A 24,311-nucleotide genomic window follows, 5' to 3' on the forward strand; every position below is an offset into this window, starting at 1 on the left:
ACGACAATAACATTGGCCGGCGACAGCCTATGACGTCACTACCGGCACGCTAGTCTCTGTGCACTTTCTGAAAGCCACGTGTGGTAAGATGTTTTGCGTTCTTTCTAAAATCCTGTGCGGTATGGGTTACGCGCTGCGGCTTCGTGCCAGCCCGGTAGAGTTGGTACTTAGTGCTCGCCTTTTTGTCCTTGGCTTGCACTCCCCTCAGCATGGTGGCATGGGTATTCCGTTCCCCATAGTGACCCCTAGAGGACGCAGTTCGAAGTTCCCGTGAAAGGGAACGTCTCAGGTTACGTATGTAAACCATGGTTCCCTGAGTAGGGAACGAGACACTGCGTCCTCTAGGCTCAGTGCCATGCTTCGGACGCAAGCTTCAGACGAAGAAGTGAATGACGTATTTTCCCAGCGCCCCTTTATACTGTGGTCGCACCGGTAGTGACATCATAGGCTGTCGCCGCCCAATGTTGTTGTTGTGTATAGATATATGCTTCAAGACACCGGTCACGCCGAGGCGTTCCCCATAGAAACCCCTAGAGGACGCAGTTCGAAGTTCCCTCGAAAGGGAAACATTATTATTAATGTTGAAAACAGTAGTGCTGCTTAATATTTTTTTGGAAACCATGAAACTGTGACACAGTGTTTTGTTTCCAGAAATCTTTGATGAATAAGTTAAAAAGAATGTAATTTATTTCTTTTGTAACAAACTTTTTTTTACTGATGAATTTATTTTGTCGACTTAATAGTTAGAGTATTCCTTTCAAAAAGGAAATAAATCTTACTAACCACAAACTTTTGAATGTTACTGCATATAATCAGTCAATTTTGGACCCTGAGTATGCCAGATGCAGGGGAGCAGGTTCAGGGTCAGTAGCTATAGCAAATGGATAAACCAATTCTCCAAAATGTGTCCTGTGACTGGCATTAGACCATATGTGTCCATACACACAAACCCTTTTCTCGCACCAGCCCCATCTGTTTTATAAGAGCAGAAATGACACACAATGGAGACTAATCAATACAGGACAGACAGCCAGTAACAGGCAGATGTTTTGTGTTCTCTGTATGGGAACACTAGGTCAAGTGCTCACGTGTCTTCTCATATCCGTTAGCCGGGTCTCGTAACTCCCCACCGTTTATTGCCAATGTGTCACAGCGGCCGAGAGCGAGGGCCTTAATGTCCATTGCATTCAGTCTCTGCTGTCAGCTCGAGCTCTCCCCATGTCTTTCAAGCACTAAGGAGAACTCCCCCTCGTATTAAACTGTTTTATTGAGGGGCTGAAAACAGCAAACAGTGTAGTTTACCCCCTGCTGCCTGAATGCAATGTTATCTGGTTTTCCAGTCCTCAGATTATAAAATGTAATTATACAAAACAAATCTATTATCGATTTATTTATTTATATATGAACAAATGCTTATTTAAAATATATATTTCTATGCATATATGTGGTTTTATATGTACCATATTTTTATACTACAAAATACATTATCATGCTAAGTGAGAAATGTTTTTGTCTGAATTTTCTCAAATTACTTCTCAAAAAAATCATTTTGGACCCTGGAAAAAATTATTAAAGAATAAAAGTCCTATATTTCTTTTACTACTGAAATCATGCTACTGTTATAGTCGGTGTTTATTCTCCTCTGTTGTCCTCTGTGGACCAATTCTGAGCCTATGATTTAAACTAGGGAGTCGTAGATGCTTCTACCCTACCCCTCTGCTTAAAAGTTCAAATTTTACTTAAGATTGAATTTACATATCTAGTGTAAATTAAAATTATATAGCTCATTGTACAACAGAAAGCTATCTGGATTCTTTGTTACCAAAGATAAGGACCATTTTAATGAGTAGACGCTAGAAATGATGGATCATAGCCGTATTGTGGTGGAGAATTTGGGACTTTAATTTGAATCCACATCTAAAGCCTGATTTCTAAACATGTCTGCGCTCCGTGGGAAATTCTTGTCCTCAGATGGTTCCGATTTAGAATCCGATCGCTGTTTCCCTCCATCTCTCTTCACATTCAAATCTCCCCCATTTGCTCCTTTTTGAAAGTCCCATCAGATACGAGGTGATGTGTGTCTGTGCAAAAAGACCCTTATCATACAGTTTTAACCAGCTTCTGTCACTCACCCGTTCCTGGGATTAGAAGACAATTACGGCTATCTTTCACGATAATCATACAAGTGCTTATCCCGGTCCCAGCCAAGCTGGAGCCTGGTTGGCATGATTGATTTGGGCAATTTGTTCAGCTGATTACATGCTGCACAGAACCCAGCATCAGGCCTGCTCTCCTTCAGTCGTTTATTCATTATTTATTTCTCTCTGTCATGTAAAAACAGGCCTCTGATCCTCTCTCACTCTTTCCGCTTATTAGTGTCAATGAGAAAGGTCAGCAATAACCTTAAAGGAATGTTTAATGATGACCCTGACCCTAGTCGGGACATATGAAAGTGTCTTTTAACCTATTATCTGTGATATATTGTGCAATGTCTGTCAGTGTCGCTGTCTAACCGATCTCTCTCCACTCAGTCCTCCATGCCAGCTTTTGGGAAGAGTCTCGGTCTGGTAAACTCCAGTCCATCCTTCCTTCCAGACCCTCTCCCTTTATCCATATTCTCACATACTTCCCTCTACCTCCACCTCCACTGAAAATAAATCTCTCTTTCTTCACTCAGTGAACCCCACGACTAACCTCACAGAAGCTCCATCACTAATTTACAGACTGGCATTGCACCAACCACAAGTGTGTGTAGCTAAGATTAGACTGGCACTGTGTTTCATCGAAGTGTCTTTTATATAACGATATGTGCTTCCCTGCCTTGCCCCACAGCCACCATGCGTTTCAGCGGCTCCCTGCACCTGGATAAGGTAGAGGGTCAGGAGGTCTTCTACACTCCTGAGATGGAAGACCCCAAGTCAGAGCTGTTTGGCGAAACGGCCCGGAGCATCGAAAGCGCTGTGAGTTATGTAGCTCAAACTTGTGCTTGAGTTCACTTTCAGTTCAGCTTTGAAAAGAAGTTCAGATTTCGGTTACAGTTTCATTTTATAAAAAACTACAAAAACTTTACGCTGCTTTAGTAATGCTTTATTTTTCAATTGTATGTCAGCTCAGTTGTTTCAAAACACTGTAGCTGTTCTAAAAAGTAGCAGAATAACTGAAACTTGATTGAAGATTAGCTTATCGTTTATCACAGATTCTTTTCTTGTTTGTTTCAACCCTTTACTTCTCCATCCAGTCTCTTTTCTCTTGAGGTTGGCCCCTTGGGAATTGATGTGGAATGCATTGTGATAATTGGTGGAATTATCCAACGAAATAGGTTGAATATGTCTTTTGAAAAATATGTGTCTGGTGATCTGTTAATGTCTGGAAAGCAGTGCAGGAACATAAAAATAAAATACAGACACTTGAATTTGAAGTTTGTGATCAAGTCAAGTCACCTTTATTTATATAGCGCTTTTAACAATAAAGATTGCGTCAAAGCATTTAACAGTATCAAATTGGAGGATAGAGTGTCAGTAATGTATATTAATAAGATTAAACACAAAATTTTCAGTTAAAGGCATTTCATTGTTGAATTCAGAGATGTCATTGTCTAGCTCAGTTTAGTTTAAATAGTATCTGTGAAATCAAACTGACGATAATCAAATCGAAAATAGAAATTAAGTGTCCCCAACTGAGCAAGCCAGAGGCGACAGCGGCAAGGAACCAAAACTCCCTCTGTGACAGAATGGAGAAAAAAACCTTGGGAGAAACCAGGCTCAGTCGGGGGGCCAGTTCTCCTCTGTAAACAATATTATTGTTTATTTATTGTTTACTTATTGTTTTAATTACAATTTTAAATGTATAAATGTATTATATTTCTATTTTTATATTGTTGAAATTTCTAACAATAATAGTATTATGTAGTTAGGTATTTTATTATATTTTTAGTTATTTTGTTTTATTTTTAGTTTTAATGTATTTTTAGTCAAGGTCTTCACTGGGGATATCAACACAAATCCCATTTTAGCAACCAGTGCTCAAAACTGTCCACGTGCTAAATATAGTCTGCTAGCACTAGTCACGATACCAATGTTTCAGTAGCATATACCGATTCTTGTGAAATTTCACAATTTTTGATACTAATTTTAAGAGTGCAGTAAAAACGTCTCAGGTTACGTATGTAACCATGGTTCCCTGAGAGTAGGGAACGAGACACTGCGTCCTCTAGGGGACATTTGGACCAAGAAGTGCATTTGATGCATCGCTGCTAGTTTAATAACCTTTTTGTCAGTATTATTCATTTATATATTTAGTTTGTTAGTTTATTTTGGTTTAGTTTTATTTAATTTCCTAAAAGCTATTATTTATAATTTTTGTTGTAATTCACGGTTTCAACACTGGCTGGCATCTTGGCCTCAACGCACCGATACTGATAGCCTTGCTTCCTTCACTGAGTTTTTCTTGCATTCTTCAACTAACACTGCAAACTAACTGCCGAAGAAGCTGGCGATTTTTTTTTTTCTCGGCTTGTTAACCCATTTTGGGTGTGTCTGAGAATGAAGGGCAGTACTATAATGAGTTCCACTTATCACTCTAATGTTAGGTAGTGCTGTGACCGAGATTCCCGACAGGGACTAAGCGAGGATGTAATCAGCCTTTCTCTAGGAGCGCTCTACCTGACACAGAAAGCTAATCCCCATACTTCACTCTCTCGCTCAGTGAGGTCCAAATCTCAAATGGGGCCATGGGCAGTACAGAGCCAGCAATTGAAATGGTTTCACTTGCCTTGAGCGTGTCCTAATCCCACTTCTTCATGATGTTCATGATGCCCCCAGGTTCAGCAGAGTACCCCCTCCCTTTCAGGCCTCGATATCTCCACCCTTCACTTAATTTCAAGACTGTCCGCTAGACTCAGTGTAAGCAGCTTCTGAGGATAGAGACCAGTTTCTGGGTCAGCATTTCTATCCGGCTATGCTGGGCAGCCTGGTTTTGTTGGGGGTCTCTCCAGTGAGGCCTGAAGGAAGGGAGGGAGCGTCTCCTTTCATTTCTTGCCCAGCATGGATCCAAAAGTACAATGAACTCACACAGGGTCAGCCTAGAGGCAAAAGCCATTATGTCTGCGACAACTGTGCGCTTTTCCAAATTCAAGTGCAGCTGTGAATGAAAAGAGCGAAGAAGGAAAACACAAGGCCCTTGGGTGACTTGAATGGGGTACTCGATGGACCTCCTGCTGAGGCACTCTTACAGAATGTGCACACATGTCAGAAAGCGCTAGAACAACTCACAAAGCGATTTGTGAGTCGATTGAGTGCATCCTAATTGGAAACCACTTCTCGTTTGCTCTAGTTTTGACCAATTAGGTGCACTGAAATGAATTTGGTTTAGGTGAAATGGTCTTTGTATTCAGGGAACCAGCAGCAACTAAGCTCGTCTTACATTATACCAAATTGGTGACAGAACACTCCTACATGTATCGAGGTGGAAACCGAGCCGATTCTAAACAGGCAGCATTGTAATCTGACATTTACCGCCGACTTCGAAACGTGTTCATGTAATTACTTCTGCGCTGTAGTTAAATGTCAATTTGTGCACCGAGACCCAATGGGGTTCAGTAGAGTTTTTCCACTGACACACTTTCTCATCCTGTGGAGGAATTTGGTGTTAACAAGAACTAGATCAGCATATTGAGCTTATTACCAGTTCACACACTGCACTTGGGGCATTTACTTCTTTGTTTTTCTCTCTCTTACTTTCTTTTTGCTTTTATTTTCTCCAGCTGAATGAGTTGTTCCGCAAGTCAGATGTCCTGAAACACTTCAAGAGTGTCCGTGTGAAGAATCTGGCCCCCAGCAACTCCATAATTGTCTTTATCGAGATTCACTTTGACCCAGGTAAAGTTACACCAAAGGTTTTCTTAAAGATTGTTTGCTCAAAAAGATCTGAATTGTGCCCAATGATAGCGTTTTATGTACACATGCTGTTTGTATCATTTCAGTGGCCAACTCACTATTACCAAATAAACTAACACAGGGGTGCCAAATTGATCTCCTTGAGGGCCACAGTCCTACAGAGTTTAGTTCCAAGCCTGCTCAAACACACATACCTGTAGTTTTCAAATCGTCCTGAAGGACTTCATTAGCTGGATCAGGTGCGTTTAATTAGGATTGAAGCTAAACACAGCAGGACAGTAGCCCTTCAGGAACTGAGTTTAGCACCCTGATCTAACTGCTCAAACTCCCCCACAAAATTAACACTGAGCACATCTTGTGTAACAGAGGCCAGCTAGTGGCTGTGAAGAGGTGAAAACATGCCTGCCTCCCATGCCGGTTGATGTTGATTTGAGTCCCACTCCAAACAGTGCGCATAGGACCAGTTATGTTGGTGCCGTGACCCGGATGGTAGTGAGGTTTAGGCGGGTGCATGTTACAAAGGCCAGCTAGTAGTACAGAAACCTCATTCCTCTGGCCTCAAGAGACACATTAGTGACTGGCACCTGCCTCCCATGCTGATTGACACTGTTTCAAATCTTGCAGTAGGACCGGTAACACTTGAGAGTTTTAACTGAGCCTAACTAACTGCATGATTTTTACTGTACATTTCTGCCATAGTCACCACTAATAACCTACTCCAAATATTACAAATATAACCTACAAATATTCTTGTACTTAAGTTACAAGAATATTTGTAACTTAATTTAGTGCATTTATCTGGATTAAACTGCATTGCATGTGCTTAGTGAAGACTGTTTTTTGCGCTACAATACAGCACAGTTTAGTGAATTTGCCCCTCAATGTTCTTCATTATCTGTCTCTCCCAGTCATTCTGTTCTTCGCTATCCTGTTTTTATTTACTTTCTTTTTTCAAGCTGCTTCTAACTTATTTCTAAAGCAGCTCTAGCACACAAAGCACATAGTCCGACTTATACCCTCCTCTCACATCAAAATTCCCCCAGTCTGCGCTCCTTTAGAAACGTGCCCGCAGCAAGAAATAAAAAGCACATAAAAATTCCCTTGTATGTTTGAAGAAAATAATAATTCAACACAGCAGAATGAGGCGTATAAGTTAAGTAAAAGAATCCCTGAAGATACGGCTCTCGTCTTTTCTGTCTGCCGGAGCGGTCAGAGAGTGTGGCCTTTTTAGCGAGGTAATTTATCAGCTAGGGCTTCTAAAAAAGCTCCTTTATTTTAGTCTCCATCGCTTCTCATGCTTTTAAGACCCTGAGCATCACACTAGCTGATAAAAATCTCCTTTGCTATTCTCTTTTTATTAGTCCCTTTCAGCGGCACAAGAGCACAATTCTAGCACAAGCGCCTGTCATAAAGGCGGTCTGTGGTGGCCAGTAACAGGGCCATCTGTGGAAGTGTTATTAGAGTGTTTCATCCCAACGTCCCTGAAATGCATGGCGGTTCAAGAACAGATTCTCCCAAGGGCCTTTTACATGCAGGCTTTTCTGTATATATTTGCAGTATGTTATGTCAAGTGCAAGAGTGGTGGGGTGGTTAGTGCCGGTTCTTCACACTCTGCTGTGCAATACATTCACCTCTGGCTCTGTTTAATGTTGTGTTCTTGTGCTACAGACACAAGGTTCAGTGTGGAGGATATTGAGGGAGCCCTTCTCAAACAGCTCAAGGCGACTAAAGACACTGGTATCGTTGTGAAGAAACCTGAGGAAGAGAACATCCGCATCACCACCTATGGTAACCTGCTTGAAATTGCTTTTCCGTCGTTTTTCTTTTTCTCTTGCTGCCTTTTGTTAAATATGATTGCTCTTCAAGCTGGCATTTGATAACCACGAGTGCCTGCAGGACTCAAATAACTCAAAAAGATCCAGCTTATTGAACGTGAGACTGTATGTCTCAGCCTCGGTTTCATGAGGCAAGAATTATATATGTCTACCCTGACTAAGGCTGTTGACCTACTTTTTCCTTCTCCCCATTTTTTAGGCCTTTCAGCTGTTCCTTTCTTCACCACCACCACCACGACCACTGTAGCGTCAGTCACAACTCCCACTACCACTACGCTCTCTCCCACTTCTACATTTACCACGCTCCGCCCAATCACCACTAGGCGGCCCTTCACCAGCCGCAGGACCACCACAGCCGCACCAGCCACCACCACTCCATCCAAGGCCCCCACAACCACAGTCTCGCTGAAGAACAGACTGGCGGTCCACGGCAACAGGCTGTGCGACTCCCAGCCATGCCGTCACGGTGGAACCTGCGAAGAGGAGGACAATGACTTCACCTGCATCTGTCCTGCAGGAAGAGGAGGAGCTGTGTGCGAGAAAGGTGAGGAGAACTACAAAAACTCGAGAAAAAAAAATCTGTACATTGCAGGGACGACTGGGTGAAATCATAGCCAGGTCATATTTTAATGACCCCATAATCAACAGGAATAAAAAAATCTTTGCATAATAAAACAAAAACAATTTTTTAGGACCATTTAAGATTTATTTGTTGCATTATTATGTTATTTTCATGAAAATTAAACACATTTTTCCTATCAATCTTTTCTTATACATCTCATTACTGCAGTGTGTCTGGAAAATTTAATTTTGAGGGTTTTTCTGGTAATTACAATAATGTTTTCAGTGGTGATTTTTATTAAAATTATTTAATAATATGTAGTTTTTTTAATCAACATAAAAGGCTGTACAACAAATACTACCATGAATACTTTACAGTTTAAAACATTTTAATAAATCAGTGTTATAATATTTATAATATATATTATGTATTTAAATAAAATAAATATATACTTTTTTGCATTATGCTAATGTGACTTTTTTTATTATAATGAAAATAATGTCATAATGCAGAAAACCTAGCATTTCATTTTATTATAATCATTTTCTTCAAGCAAAGTATTGTTTCCTATTTCTTTTGATCTTTTGGTGTGAAATAAAAACCACAACAGAAGTACACTTGAATTATTACATATTTCAGATAGGTTTAAATATTAATTATTATTCATAATTGATTGCAATTAAATATGTATTATTTATAACTGTTATTATTTATTATTCATATTTCGGCATATTTGAATCCTTTGGAAAAAAAAAAAGTGTTCAATAAGGATTGCATTTAAAACTGTAGCCCTGCTGTTGCCCTGAAGAAATTTTTAGCTCAATTCATTGCCTCTGTTGGTGGTATTGGGATATGAAACTACCTTTTGCAGCTGTGTCAGGTTATAATTGACACTAATTACATCGATGAACTTTAGTTAGTATCAAACCGCTGTGAGGTGAAAAAAGCCACTAATTAAAGGCTTGTAAGCAGCCCTCAGACACTTCCTCTGATCAATCGGGCCATTAAAGAGTGATGAAGAGAGAAGGCTTCATCAGCCTTGCATTCTCCCGAGAAAAGGGTGAGAGACAGCCGAGAGAGAAAGAGAGAGAGGTGTTGATACATTTCTGAGCTTGGGGATTCTCTGTCTGGAATGTAAATGTCTAAAGGAGAAAGGTCCAGAGAGAACTACAGTACTCATCATTGCAGGTCTATGTTTTTTCACCCTTGGGAATATAGCAAACACAACATGAACTGCACATTACTGTAGTATTGACAGGTGTATCTGCATTATCTGAGGGAGACACACTTAAGCACAGTTTTGTTTGTCGCTCTATCAGTGGAGAGCAGACTGTTAAGGGATTGAATGCCTGGTTGAGAGCCTCTGATGACCTGCTTTATCTGTCTTCTACCTTCTGCCCTACTCAGTTATAAAGTACTTCATACCATCCTTTGGTGGCAAGTCTTACTTGGCTTTCCAAACCATGAGGGCCTACCACACTGTGCGAATTGCCATGGAGTTCAGGGCTTCGGAAATGACAGGGATATTGCTGTACAATGGCCAAAAGGGCAAAAAGGACTTCTTGTCTCTGGCACTGGTTGAAGGACATGTGGAGCTCAGGTAAGTAACCCACATTTGTTATATACTCTAGCAGTTCTTATTCAGAGTGATTTTCATGACCATTACAGATCCATTAACCATTTTTTGTGTGTGATTTTCCTCCATGAAGGTTTAACACTGGCTCTGGGACGGCTTCAGTGATCAGTAAGGTCCTGGCAAGTCCGGGTCGCTGGCATCAGCTCGTAGTAGTGCGTAACAGGCGTAATGCCATGCTGAGCGTGGACAATGAGCCGAGCGTTGAAGGACAAAGTCCCCCAGGAACAGATGGACTCAACCTGGACACAGACCTTTTCATCGGAGGAATGCTTGAAGACATGATACCAGAGTAAGAGAAGCTCCAGAACACCTCCAAATAACACTAACAAGAGCCTCTTTAGTCTTCTTAGAAGCCATAATGAAACAATATGGAGAATAATAACCTAAAACACTGACTGTCTGAGACTGTCTGTGCATGCTTGCAGAAACCTGGCAGAACAGCTAATATGACTTAATATGATTGAGCAGAAATAGCCAAATCAAATTAGAATCAATCAGAGATGTTGTGATACACCACTTGAGTTCTTGTGGGTCTAATTGAATGTTTTTCCATCTGTTCTCAGTCAGGCAAAGAGTGTCTTTTCTCAATTGAGAAGAAGACGTCTTTGTTTTTTATTTAATCATTTCATGCTTTTGTTACATTTTCCGTGTCATTTACGAATTAAGACGAGCATTAAGGAACTGACAAGAACTGATTTGTTTTTGCAGTGTAAAGGAGAGGACGTCAGTTTCAACAGGCCTGGTGGGCTGCATCCGCATGCTGGACGTCAACAACTTGTTCTATAACCTGCAAGAGAATGGCGACAGCGTTTTGTACGGCTCAGGCGTGGGCGAGTGCGGCAACAATCCGTGCATGCCAAACCCCTGCAAGAACGGAGCCTCCTGCCAGGTCAAAGAAGCCGAGATGTTCCACTGCAAATGTGTCAATGGTTTCTCTGGTAAGTGCACCTTTTGACTTAAACATATTTTCTTTGAACGCTTTCAGTGATTACGCTAGTGTTGTCTCAAAAAACAGATTGCTGTTCTATTTGGTGCCAATAGTGGTGCAGAAATGACAACCTTCACCTTTAACTATACACTATTGAATTATAAAAGCTTCTGCAGTCACTCTCTGTTGAGTTCTGAATATCTGGACTTGACTGTATTGATGAAAGATTCAGCAGGGCAGAGGATACTTGTCTAATCAGTTTTTAGCCTTATGGGTATGTAAGAAAGATGAGTGTTTACCCAATAATATGAAGGCAGCAAGGACAAACATGCAGCGAATACAAAAAACTTCACCAGTCCTGAATATACACACCATGGATAGAAAGTGAATAGAAAAAAACTTTAATGTTTTCAGAACAACAGAGACAAGCTATATTTCTCACAGTTCAATAATTTATTTATTTTTTAAATTGATCGTATAAATATTCAGTTAATTCAGAGCCACTTTTGAAGCACCGAACTTCTAACTAAATTTGATCGAGTCTCTCGTGGACAGGCAGGGTTTCTCTTGTGTCTCTGTTTATTTATTTATTTTGAAGAAATATTTTATTTTGAAGAAATATTTTATTTTGAAAAAAACAGTCATAAGGGTCAATTTTTCGAAACTGAGATTTATACATCACCTGAAAGCTGAATAAATAAGCTTTCCATTGGTGTAGGTTTGTTGTGATAGGACAATATTTGGCTGAGATACAACTATCTTAAAATCTGGAATCTGAGGGTGCAAAAAAAATCTAAATACTGACAAAAACGAAGTTCTTAGCAATGCATATTACTAATCAAAAATTAAGTTTTAATATATGACCCATGCAATGTATTTTTGGCTATTGCTACAAATATACCCCAGCGACTTAAGACTGGTTTTGTGCTCCAGGGTCACAAATGTGTTTAAATTAAATAATATGTAATAATATGTTATATGATTATATTTGAAATATTTGTAAAATTATAATATAAATAAATATACAATAATATAATGTAACGCCAATGTTATGATGAGCATTTTCCGACGTCTGCCACACAAAGTTTGTTCAATCTTCAACAAAATTGGCTCAGGTCATCTTTAGACCAAGACTCAAAAAATGAGTGTAAAACACCAACAAATTTGATGTTGATTATGCCAAACAGAAAGTGAAGCTGTATCTTGGATCTTACTGGCCAATTTTTTTATTTATTTTTTTATGTAAAATTTATAATGTTACACAAATTCTATTACGAATAATAACAATAGTTTACAACATTACAGTTTTTATAGTTTTTTTGAGCAAATAAATGCAGCTTTGGTGAGCATAAAAGAAGTCTTCTCTCAGAACATCAAGAAACCATACCAGCTGCGAACTTGGGAACATAGTATATATTCCACTGGTGTGCTTGGCCCTGTAATTACTGCTTGCAGCTGTATGTTGAACTGTTTCTGGATTTCTCCTCTATGTCCATCTTTGCTTTCTCACAGCATAAGGAACGGTAGGAAGTGGTACATCCACACTGTAGAAGTTACTGTGTTCTCTTTGTTCACTTTGAAGAAGCTTTTTTTCTCTCCATCTTGCAGTGTTGCTCCAGACATTTGAAATATTGCCCAGAGTAAATTGCTCTGTTGTTCTGCTCACAAGCCTTTATTGAACAACCTTTATAATAATACAGTTCAATATCTTCCACTTTATTTCAGTGCTGCAGAATGGCTGCAATGAGGTGTGTAGGAAAATGAAAACCCTTTGAAGTAGAAGTGTACACAAAGAAATTGGCTTGAGAGATAAATATGTGGGATAACCTTTAATGTTTAAAGAGCAGGATTGTAAGTTGGAGGGTTGCCGCACTGTCTCTGTGATAGAGCGGCCTTAGAGTTTGAGAGCAAAAGAGAGAGTCACCTAGCAGAGCGTCTCAGAACGCGGCGGGGGCTTTCATTACAGCAAGCAGCAGCTGCCGCCCGTGGCGTGATCTCCTACTATGTTCTTTGTGATGATGGGAGTGTTCTGATGAGGCTAGAAGCGCTGAACTGAAGAAGTTTCGGTCTCAAACCAGGAAGGCACACAAGCACACCATGCGGCATGGTGGCGTAATCTAAATTTGTAATAATTCAAAACAGAATCCTATTAGAAATCCTTTACGCTCTTAAAAATAAAGCTTCTTTATTGGAATCTATGGTTCTATTAAGAACCTTTAACATCCATGGAATCTTTCCATTGAACAAAAAGTTCTTTATAGTGGAAAAAAGGTTCTTATTAAAAACATGTTTCACACTAAGAAAAAATGGTTAATTTAGGAACTGAAAGGTTCTTTGGGGAACCCAGAATTGTTCTTCTATTGCATCACTGTGAAACCCCACTTTTGGAACCTTTATTTTTAAGAGTGTTTAAGTGTAAATTCAAGTCAGCTCACTCAAAGGCCATCTTTGTAACACTTCTAGGCAGCTCGATTTTAATTCAGCTTCTTTAGCTCAAATCATGCTTAAAAACTGTATTTATCACAGTAATGCTATCTTTCAGCTAATGGCTAGTAAACAGGTGATTGACTCTTTTTGATTTGTAAGGCAGTACTGATTGCCGCCATATTAATTTCTGTCATTCCTTTCAGTGCATGTAGTTCATCTCTTCCTCCTTACGCTGTGACTTAAGTAGCCAGTTTGTATGAGGATTGGCAGGAAGTTGTTGAATTCCTCCCCAAGTGGCTTTTTTATCATCTTTTGTTTCACAGAAATATCAATTTCTGTTAACAGGTCCAACCTGCGCTGATGCCCACAACCCTTGCGACCCCAATAAATGCAACCCATCATCGCGGTGCCAGGTCCTTCCGGAGGGAGGTTACAAATGCGAATGTCCAATGGGACGTGAAGGCAAGCACTGTGAAAAAGGTACAGTACTACATCATAGTAAAAATACAGTAAATGACCATATCGACTCTCCTAAGGCCTGAAAAAACTGCTACATCTCAGTTGTAATTTCAGTATTGATTTTTGTCAGGATCGATTGGTCTGACTTGGATATTGGCTGTATTATCAAGGGGAAAAAGGGCTGAGGTTATGGTGGAGTGGTAAAAGTGAGATTCTCCAGTTGGCATCTCCAGTACTGTAAAATAGGTTTTACCAGCTAGTATAATGGAGAGTCAGCTTCTGGGAGGTGATTTGAAATTATTTTTCCTTTTACACTATGTCTGAGCTGCCATCCTGAACTGGAAGATCAAACATATGGTGGGTTGAGGGGGGGTGGATTACTCTCCTATGGGAGCTGGACCCTAACCAGGGAAGAGATGCTTCGTTCTTCTGCCGTTTCGAAGCTTTCATTAGCACTCTCACTCTTTTGCGTTTCCCTCTCTCACCTCATTAAAATTCCTACAGATGTTTTAGACTGCAAGCATTAGAAAAGGGGAAACCAAATGAAAGGTTTAGGAACAGCTAATGGTTTGCTAACTGTTTGATAACAGTTGATGGTCCCCATTGACTTCCATAGTATTTCTTTCCATACAATGGAAGTCAATGGGGGCCAACAAATTTTTGGTTCATCAAAATTCTTCAAAATATAAGAAAGAAACTTATATGGGTTTGGAATGACATGAGCGTGAGTAAATTATGACATCATTTTCATTTTTGGGTGAACTGTTCCTTTAATGAGGAAAATAATTATTGGTGGAGATTTCTTACAGAATTATGGGTAATGTAGTCTCTCATAAGGATTCACGCTGTAAAACATGATACAAAATAAGTTGAACTACTGTGGGCTTATTCAACAAAAGCATATACAGCCGATTACCAACCTTGTAGCTCACAGTAGGGTGCCCTTTAAAGCAGGGGTGCCCAATAGGTCGATCGCAATCTATCAGTCGATCACGAAGGCAATGCTGGTAGATCGCACTTTAGGTCAATGGTTCTCAACCCGGCAGTGCGAGATAACCTAAAACTAAAATTTTATATATATTATTTAATATGTTAAATAATGCAAAAAATATATATATAAATAAATAACAGCACCACCTCTCTACGTATTCTGTGATGTTCTGTGTTTCGGAGCAGCTCAAGCCGTTATTGCTCTGTGTGAATTACAGACTGAACGACGGCTCAAAACCGCTGTATGAGCATATGATACGTAAAATACAGCTCTCGGCTGGATAAAAGAAGCCAGTGTCATGCTAGTAGCCTAAAGTTTTGATGGATGATGATTGTAATCAAGGTAAAGATGATTACAGTGACATACAGGATCGTGCATTAGGCGCGTGTTGTGTCCGTTATTTGATGCGCAAATGAACCGTGTGCGCTTTCGGCTCACTCATCACTATAACATTATATTTCTACTTGAATAGACTACAGCTCAGTATATTAATGTAGTTGAATACAGCGAGTGTTTATGAATGCTTGCGTGTTTTGGAGAAGTTTTTGAGGATCAGTGGCATTTATGTACAAATGGGCATCAGATGCTCCATACTGCTTGTTCTGACAGAGGAACTATTCACTGTGGCATCGAGCCGCCTTCAGATCGCTGAGTTCAGAACGGTTTAATTTTTCATTTGTATTTTGGTGTGTTTAGTGATTCTGAATGGACCCGTATAGTAGTTTAGAAGCAGTCCTTATTGTTTGGTATGGTAGGTTGACTTGTGCTTATATGTTAAAATTAGTGTTTAATTGAGCTTTACAAACTTTTAAGTTGTATAGAATATCTCCAGTGACTATTTTGTAAAGTAGCCTATATTTGTAAAAAAGAACATGGAATTTTTTAATCCATCTTGAATTTGTTTTGTTTTAAAAAAAAATACATGTAATTGAAAAGTAATAACATATACAAAGGTTTTAGTGAATAGAAAAGTTTGGGCTTGCAGTATTGATTTGGAGAGGAGGAGGTTTTGGAGTAAAAAAGGTTGAGACCACTGGTTTAGGTAAATGCAGGCACAGTTCTACAGGGTACTAAGAATTAAATATTATTTTATTATTATTATTTAGTTAAAAATTAAAGTAATGCAATATAAAGATACATCCCATCATGCCTTTTTATTTATTTATTTTTCACTTGGTTTATAAGTTAGTGTAAAAAATACACTATGAAGAAAATTAAAAGCACTTTTACTTTTGGAACCCGATTGTTGCATATTGTACGGCTTCCAACTCATTTCCGTCACCGTCAAGTCTTTACTGATTGGTTAAAAACTTAATTTTCAGGACTATCAGGACTCCCGGTATCAGCAATACTACTACTAGTATTTTTTTTTTAGCGGTATGATGTCACTAATAGTGGGCGGGCCAGATTTTATCATTCACAAGGTACCCCAGGATTGTAGTATATGGTTGCACACACATGCAAGCACCTGTTCAACCCAGAACTGTCAAACGAGAGGGGCCATAGAGTCACCTTTTCTTCTAAGAAAATCTCCATTAGCGAGTGATTAAAATAAATTGAGGTGAACCAGAATCAATGAGTTGAGCACATCCATCAGATGGAGTGTTTTTTTTTATCTCTTGAATCAATGAGATGAGTAATTCTATCAGTCAGCTGCACATCATGATTAATGGGGAGTCAGTTGGGCAAAGTGTCCAGGGAGAGTGGCTCTCTCAGATAAGAGACTGTCCAGCACCGTTTGGCTCTTCTGAAATGAGCAAGTCAGAAACAGGAGAGCGCTCCCTTCTGGATGAGGCCAGAAGATAAATACAAGCAGCGTGCTGAAAGAAGGAAATTTACATTACGTAACAGTCTAGTCAGGAAACACTTGACTCAGGAGATACAATACGCTATTGTCTCTAAAGCACTGCTGGCCTAAAGAACTAAATAATGTGTGATTCATTCATTAGCTGCCATTTTGAAATGAAGATTTTTATAATCAGTGAATACAATAGTGTTTGAAAATCAATGTGGCATATTTTAGAGTAATAATTATATGTACTTATAATAAATATATATGTTTAATAAGAAAAACGCATCCTAGCTTGCTAAACAAATGCTTAATTCTAATGGTAATTTACAATATGTTTGTGCATTACAAAAGGGTCAAAAACCCTTTTGAAAACTGCTAGTTTTGTGAAAGTGCAATGTTTTACATTATAAAAAAATTTGTAGTTTAATGGAATATTCCAAAATAAATAAAGTGTTGTAGTTTAATGGAATATTTCAAAATAAATATGTAAAACAAAAAAGGACTGTTCAGTTGTCAGTAATTTACCAAACAACAGGCCTGTCCTGTACTATTGGATGTTGCCAAGTCCTAAGTTGATTGCAGTACAGAAATAGAGGCCTCTCCTTTGTCACTTTCGATTTTGACTCCTCACTTCCTTGTGGTGTCTGCAAGTGTTGTGTCTTCTTGTACAATAGCGAAGCTGCTGCTGTGTTAAACAATAGCTAATTAGCTTTTTAATCTCAGTCTACCATCCCAGACTGAGCATGCGCTCATCCTGTGTAATTACTGCAGGATTCATGCTGGGCTGAGTGGCAGTGCTATGTGTTGATGGGTGTGAGTGTATGTGTGACCGGGTAAGCTATACACCGTCACTGTCTGGTTTCATAATTGGAGGAACATCTCAAACACATTAAGTTATCTGCAAAGCATAATGGACTTTTTCATATTTCTCAGTGTCAGACAAGGGAGGCGCTTTCATTCCTTACTTTACTGGAGATTCTTTCCTGGAGCTCAAGGGCCTTCATCTCTATGGCCAGGATCTGAGGTATTGGCCATTGTTTTTTGCATTTATTATTTTCATGCACATAATAATGTTCTGTTTGTGTTTTTCATTCATGTTAGTTTTTTTTTTTGGGGGGGGCTAAAGGCATGCTATATGTAAGGATTATTACTAAGAGGAAGAATTATACTTTATTTGAAAGTGTCTTGTACCTGTATATCAATATTGTGTTGTATATTAATAATATAATATTCATCATCATACAATAAATAATAATTCAATAAACAAACAAACATATTTTGTGTATTTGTTACGGCTAACTATTGTTGTTAATAATATTATAACAGTTACTAAATATCTTTCAGACTATTCTTTTCAGACTAAATATGTTATTAATACTCAGAAAATATTTGGTAAACACCACTGATTTAATTATGCTTTATCTCACTCATATTATTTAATGTTTCAAGTCATTTCAAGTTCATTTAGACTCTGACATGTTCAGAAATTATGTTCGGTTGGTTGAGCTGTTAACTCTGTAATTAGTCCATCCATTTCCACCAATATTGATGCATATTTGCTGACTGAATGTCAACATTGTTTCTCACAATACTTCTTGCCTGTATCAAGGAAGAAAACCTCTTTTATGTATCTAATCGAGCTGTACTCATTTGTTCATAGGCAAAAGTTCAGCATGACTGTGGTTCTGTTGGCCAATGACTCCAAAGGCATGATCTTCTACAACGGTCAAAAGACTGACGGCAAAGGAGATTTCATTTCTCTCTCCCTGAATGATGGTATCTTGGAGTTTAGATATGACCTGGGCAAAGGACCGGCTGTCATTAGGTAAACAGCACTCTCTATAGTTTTATTCAAATGGAACTAAATTCAAATTACTTGGCTGTGTTGTGTTCTGTTTCAATTTATCTAACTGTAGCTTTTGGGTTTATTTTCATAATGCTATTACGAGGGGGAAGTAAACATTTTTCCCATCGTTTTGTGTGTATGCAACAGGAGTAAAGAAAAAATCAAGCTGAACGAATGGAGCACAGTGAATCTGGAGAGGGCCAGCAGAAAAGGAGAGATCAGCATTAACGGCAAAGACCCTGTCAGAGGAGAGGCGCCGGTATGAAAACCCTCTTATGCTTCTTATGCAGTCCTATAAAGGCCACAAACATCACCCTTCTTTACAAGAACAAGTCAAACTAGCTGTTCTGTCCGTTGCCAAAAAGTGCTGTGATGGTACTTCGATATACAGTGGAGTCCAAAAGCACAAATAGTTTTTGGGATATTAGAAATTTTGACTGAAAATATTTTAGATTTTTATGTCACTAAGCAAATAATTTGTGACACTGATAATGGGACTCTGTACAGACAGATGTTTTTCCATTGAAGCTCAAAATGTTCTTTGAATCATCTCAAATCGTGCTGGAGAACATATCATTTTTGAGGAGTCCATACAGATCCAGTGCTGCTGTCAGTAAAGCAAAAGAAATACAAACAAATACCAAATTCTAAAATAATTCTAAAACATAATTTTTTTCCGAATCAACTTTTTACTCAAACTGTTATGACAAGAATGTCAGCTGTTTAAATTAAGATAATAAAATACAAGCATTTTCGACCCCACTGTACCCCACAAGACTTTTAGACCCCACTGTACAACCTGGTATCGCATGATTACCATATACATGATATTGAGATTTCAGATAATACTATGGTATTATCATGGTATATTTCAAAGAAACCATGATATTACCATGACGCTAATTGATATTGTGCAGAAAGTCATGCTTTGTTTGGTGCATTCTTTGAAGTTTAGTTGGCTGCTTTTCACGCAGGGTCTGGGGTGCATGTGTGGGAAGCTTTCGAAACTTCCCTCTTTTACGTCTCGTACATGTGGTCTTTTGTCTGTGCCCTCCGTTTGCTTTTAATTGCCATGTGGAAATGACTCTGTCTGTTGTGCTACGGATTCTCACCCACTCATATCAATCCCAACAGCCTCGTGTCAAAGCCGAAGTACGACAGCAGAACAATCTGGCCGCTCTCATACACAAATCGAGGCCATGTAATAATCTCGAAACTCTCTCATCCTCCAGATATTTTAAATAGTGTAATTTGTGATTAGCTTGATGTAGTCTTGCGCGTAGGCACTTAAGTGTGCCTTTTTTCGTCATTAAACCTTCCTACGTATGATAATTGTGTTTCATTTCAGCAGTAGAGGCAGGAAAATCTTATTAAAGCGAAAGCGTGAGAGGATGAGAGAGGAAAAATGTGAAGAAACCAGAAGGGTCTTGTTCCAAAGGGGCCGTCTGCAGCGAAACCCCAAGAGAAATACTTTCATATTGCCTCGATGGCCTCAGCCGTTCCACTGAACAGACTCTAACTACACCGCCGTATCACGAAGCAAATATAAATAATGCGGGTGCAGTAGTGTAAAACATAGCGCAACTTTAATGCCATTTCGGATTTACTCTGAACATTTGTTTCCGAGGCACTGTACACACACATATATATTTATTTACTTGCGACCTGCATGCTAAGTGTCTTGCTTGAGCTAGGCGTGTGAATATTCTTTTCCTCTTACAGGCTTACAGTTTACTGCATGCAGTTCTGTGTGTACTGACATCCTCTGTGTTTTCTACACTGGTAACATTTTTTTTCTTCCTTCCCCTGTGCTCTTTTTGTGTGCTGTCTGGATATAAGAAATCACGCAAGGTAATGACTGAAGTCTGAAATCGCTTTCTCGAATCAACATCCTCATTCCCACCAAAAGCAACTGTCCATTTCAGCTTCATCGTCCATTAGTCAAGATCTGGTAGAGGATCAAACGAAACGAAGGGGAGGGTTTTTTTCCCTCTCCCCTTCAAACCATTCCATATGCTGAAAGGAACGAGGCACAGAGAGATTTGGCTTTCACCTCAGACCAGCTGGTATGGGGGCGACGAGGGAGAGAGTTATCATTTGACCACCATTGTTTCATCACCCTTCCAACAACAATGAAATGTCTTCATTAGTCTCGCGTGGGAGGGCGATTAAACCGCCTCACTGTGGATGTAGACTGTGAAAGAAAGGCTGCTGGCGTGGGAGAGAAAGGGAGTGTTATCAACAGAAGAAAGGGATGTGAGAGGAAAAGCGTGTGATACAGAGTTAGGAGTTGTTCTTTTGGCACATTTGTTTTTGGACCCTTCAAGGGTGTCTTACTTTTTTTTTTTTGCTTTGTTTGTTTGAGGTGGTACCAATGACAGTCCTGGCTCACTTGCTGCCCTAGGCAACACAAGACATGACCAAAGAGAAAGACATTCTATAAATAAGTGTGAGACATGATAGTCTAGTGAGAGATTTTCTTTTAAGAATCCAGGGCGACTTAGATGTTCAGATATGTAACTTTTGAACCCAAAACTTTTTTAACTTTCGGGTTAGAGTTATAGAAGTCTCTTATGTTCACAAATTCTGCATTTATTTGGTCAGAAATGCAGTAAAAACAGTAATATTTTAAAATTATTTTATTAATATAAAATAACTCTGTTCTATTACTATTTGAATATAGTATTATATCTACTTTTTCATACATATGCAGTCAAACCAAAATTTATTCAGACATCTTCAACAGTTTATTTGCTATAGTTTAGAAAATTGTAATAAAATATGACAAACTGTCAGAACAAATTCATCTTGATAATGTCAGATAAATTTGATAGAAAGGTATGTAATTAATTAGGTTGAATAGCTGTCAGCTATTAAATTTAAGTACACAATTAGATAATACCAATTTAGGTCAACCAGTTACCAAGCAATGCTTCATTTTATTCAGTCTGTCGTATTAAAAGGTCACATTAGCAATTAAAGAAAAAACACTTAAGCAAAACATGTTTAGGTCAAAGTGTCTGAATAATTTTTGGTCCCAAATTTTTATCAGTTTTACTAGTAGTCCACTATATGAAGTATTTTGGGGTATAATTATGTCACAGTTTACTTTATTTTGCTATCCTCACTTACATAAATGAACTATAGTGTCCAGCACCCACTAGTAAAAAAATATAAAAATTATATATGGTTGTAATGTTATAAATGTCTTTACTGTCACTTTTGATCATTGGAATTCATTCTTGCTTAATAAAATTATTACTTTTCTCCCGACCCTAAACTTTAGAATGCTAGTATGTCATTAATAAAGATGAATTTTATTTAAATTTTTTTAATGTATAATATAATTGATTATACGACAGCTAGTGATGATTTTCATCAACTTTGATATTTTTAAAATAATGTAATTTTCAGTGTAAAGCAAATGATTTGCGCAAGGTGCAACTGTCTGCATTTCTACCAATGTGTTTTAAACAAACACCTTTTTTTACCTATATCAATCGTGTAAACTTACCAACATAATTATCAAAGATACAAATTTTTCGTGGAAATTGCATTCAAATTCTTGGCTCAGAAATCGGAGGGGGCACGTGCCAGTTTGAGTGGGCATGATGCTTCAAGGGCCCTTGGGGAAACTTCCTATATAACTCTGACAGTTAGCTATTCACTTCACCTGCTCAATCTCAGCCTCAGCTCATGTTGGCAGGGAACGGGAGAGTGAAAATGTCTCTCCCAGCCTGTGGCTGTCGGTGCATTGCAGCTTTGTGTCAAGACTTCTCATTGCACACGTCTCTGACCACATGAAACAGCAGCTGGGTGAAAGCATTTCTGGCTATGCTGTCTTGGCCCAACCGCATGCTTGGACTGGCCTCCGGGTCTGTAGCCAGAGCTTTTGAAGCCTTCGCCTGTATCCGTTCTTAGCTATTCTTCTTTTTATATCGCTGGAATGAGAGCTGGACCACACGTCAGAAATTGGCATTGCTGTTGATGTCCCATCTTTTTTTTTTTCCCAGCAATTAACTTGCCTTTCCCCCAAGGCAATTATTGGCCTACATAAAATAAATTTTTTTAATTATTTTTAAGTGGAGCCTCGTGCAGAAAAATCCCACTGTAGCTAAAGCGATTTTCACACAGGTTGGAGAAACGCTCATTTCATGGTCATCTGCGTTGTGAGCGATACACCAATTAGAGTTTACAGCTCAAGATTTTAAAGGTCCGAGGAACAATCAGGCATCCATTACATTCTTTCATTAAAAAACCATCCATATCAATCGTCCTCATTTCAATCGCTGCAGTTTTCTCTCTCACTTTTTTCCTAGCTCTTTTCCTCCTGTCTTATACGTTAGTCATTTACCATTTGGGGAACTGAGCTTAAATCAATTATGGTTTTGTAATACAACACTCACACTGATGTGGATAAGGATTAGGTGTAAAAGTTGAATCAATAAGTCTGCTGATGTACAGTAAACATCCACTCTTATACTGATTGCTTTTACTGCAGTTGCTCTAGATGACCCATAAAAATTTATAGCCATTTTGTTTGCATTAAAGGATGTGACTTTTATTAAGTTTGAAGAGCGAATAGAGGACAAGGAACAGTTTGGGTGGTTTCTCACGCTCATTTTTGTACTCTCCAGAATCAGCACACAGATCTTAATCTGAAGGAGTCGCTCTTTGTGGGCGGAGCCCTGGATTTCCGCAAAGTAGCCAGAGCTGCTGCGATCAAAGATGGCTTCAAAGGGGCCATTCAGAAGGTGAGAGCTATTACAGATGCATTAAAGTCATGAATTATCATTAACATCCCATTTTACTTCCATCAACTGATGTATTTTTAGAGAGAAACAGGATATTCAGTGGGAATAAACCTGAATTTACCCATTGAGAATTAAATGGATAGTAAAAAATGGATGTTACTTACTAGAATAAAGCCAGAGCTAAATGTGATTTGCTAAAACACCCCCTAAATAGCTGTTTGGCTATTGGTTAATGTTGTCCAATAGCCTGTAAGGCCTTCATGGGAAGTCGTGGCCTAATGGTTAGAGAGTCGGACTCGTAATCGAAAGGTTGCGGGTTCGAGTCCCCGGCCGGCAGGGATTGTAGGTGGGGGGAGTGAATGTCCAGCGCTCTCTCCACCCTCAATACCACGACTGAGGTGCCCTTGAGCAAGGCACCGAACCCCCAATTGCTCCCCGGGCGCCGCAGCATGGCTGCCCACTGCTCCGGGTGTGTGTTCACGGTTGTGTGTGTGTGTGTGTGTGTGTGTGCATTTGTTCACTACTCACTGCTGTGTGTGTGCACTTGGATGGGTTAAACGCAGAGCACCAATTTCGAGTATGGGTCACCATACTTGACAATACGTCACGACTTACTTCATGACATCATCAGAAAAGCAAAGTTGTTTCCGAAGAAGCACAGGTTATTGCATTTAGGTAGAAAATCACAAAGAGAATAAATTTTTCATGTTTCCTACTTTAAAATAGGAATACGTCAAAAAACATGCATTAAAAATGAAATAGTTTTGACTTAAGAAAATAATTTTGACTTTAAACATCTGTCTACCTAGATTACACTCATGGGAATTCCAATCCTGAAATCTGATAACGCCCTTCACTCCAGTGATGTGTCCATGTATCCCTACCACCCCTGCTCCAAAGGTGTTTGTGAGAACGTCATCCTCTGCAACCCCCTGTTGGACAGCTACGAGTGCGTCTGCCGCCACGGATTCACTGGACAGCACTGCCAGGACGGTTAGTGCCTTATTTCATCACTTTTTTAATGCAGAATCGTATTACCCAGTATGGCCTCTCCTCCAACTCCCTCACACTCCTTTAAGGCAAGCTTTGCATACATCTTTTGCATACATCAACATACGACTTAACGCTCATGGCAGCTTTAGCCAATCATATGCTCCATATGCAGATTTAGCTAAATCCACACCTCC

At 39.1% G+C, this 24,311-nt stretch overlaps 1 protein-coding gene across 8 annotated transcripts in view; it reads left to right on the forward strand.

Annotated features, from left to right (window-relative positions):
* Positions 1–24,311, forward strand: part of LOC306859145 (agrin-like) — a 253,049-nt gene that overhangs the window by 217,695 nt on the left and 11,043 nt on the right. For all 8 annotated transcript variants that reach the window (XM_079400015.1, XM_079400016.1, XM_079400022.1 and 5 more), the window contains 13 exons: positions 2,833–2,960; positions 5,762–5,876; positions 7,563–7,682; positions 7,929–8,273; positions 9,699–9,891; positions 10,001–10,216; positions 10,636–10,865; positions 13,628–13,762; positions 17,458–17,548; positions 18,185–18,349; positions 18,518–18,629; positions 23,008–23,124; positions 23,934–24,117. In XM_079400015.1, the coding sequence (XP_079256141.1) occupies positions 2,833–2,960; positions 5,762–5,876; positions 7,563–7,682; positions 7,929–8,273; positions 9,699–9,891; positions 10,001–10,216; positions 10,636–10,865; positions 13,628–13,762; positions 17,458–17,548; positions 18,185–18,349; positions 18,518–18,629; positions 23,008–23,124; positions 23,934–24,117 (2,151 nt within the window). The remainder of the gene's footprint in view (positions 1–2,832; positions 2,961–5,761; positions 5,877–7,562; positions 7,683–7,928; positions 8,274–9,698; positions 9,892–10,000; positions 10,217–10,635; positions 10,866–13,627; positions 13,763–17,457; positions 17,549–18,184; positions 18,350–18,517; positions 18,630–23,007; positions 23,125–23,933; positions 24,118–24,311) is intronic.

Source organism: Barbus barbus, assembly GCF_936440315.1.
Source record: "Barbus barbus genome assembly, chromosome: 40".
In the NCBI taxonomy this organism is placed as follows: Eukaryota; Metazoa; Chordata; class Actinopteri; order Cypriniformes; family Cyprinidae; genus Barbus; species Barbus barbus.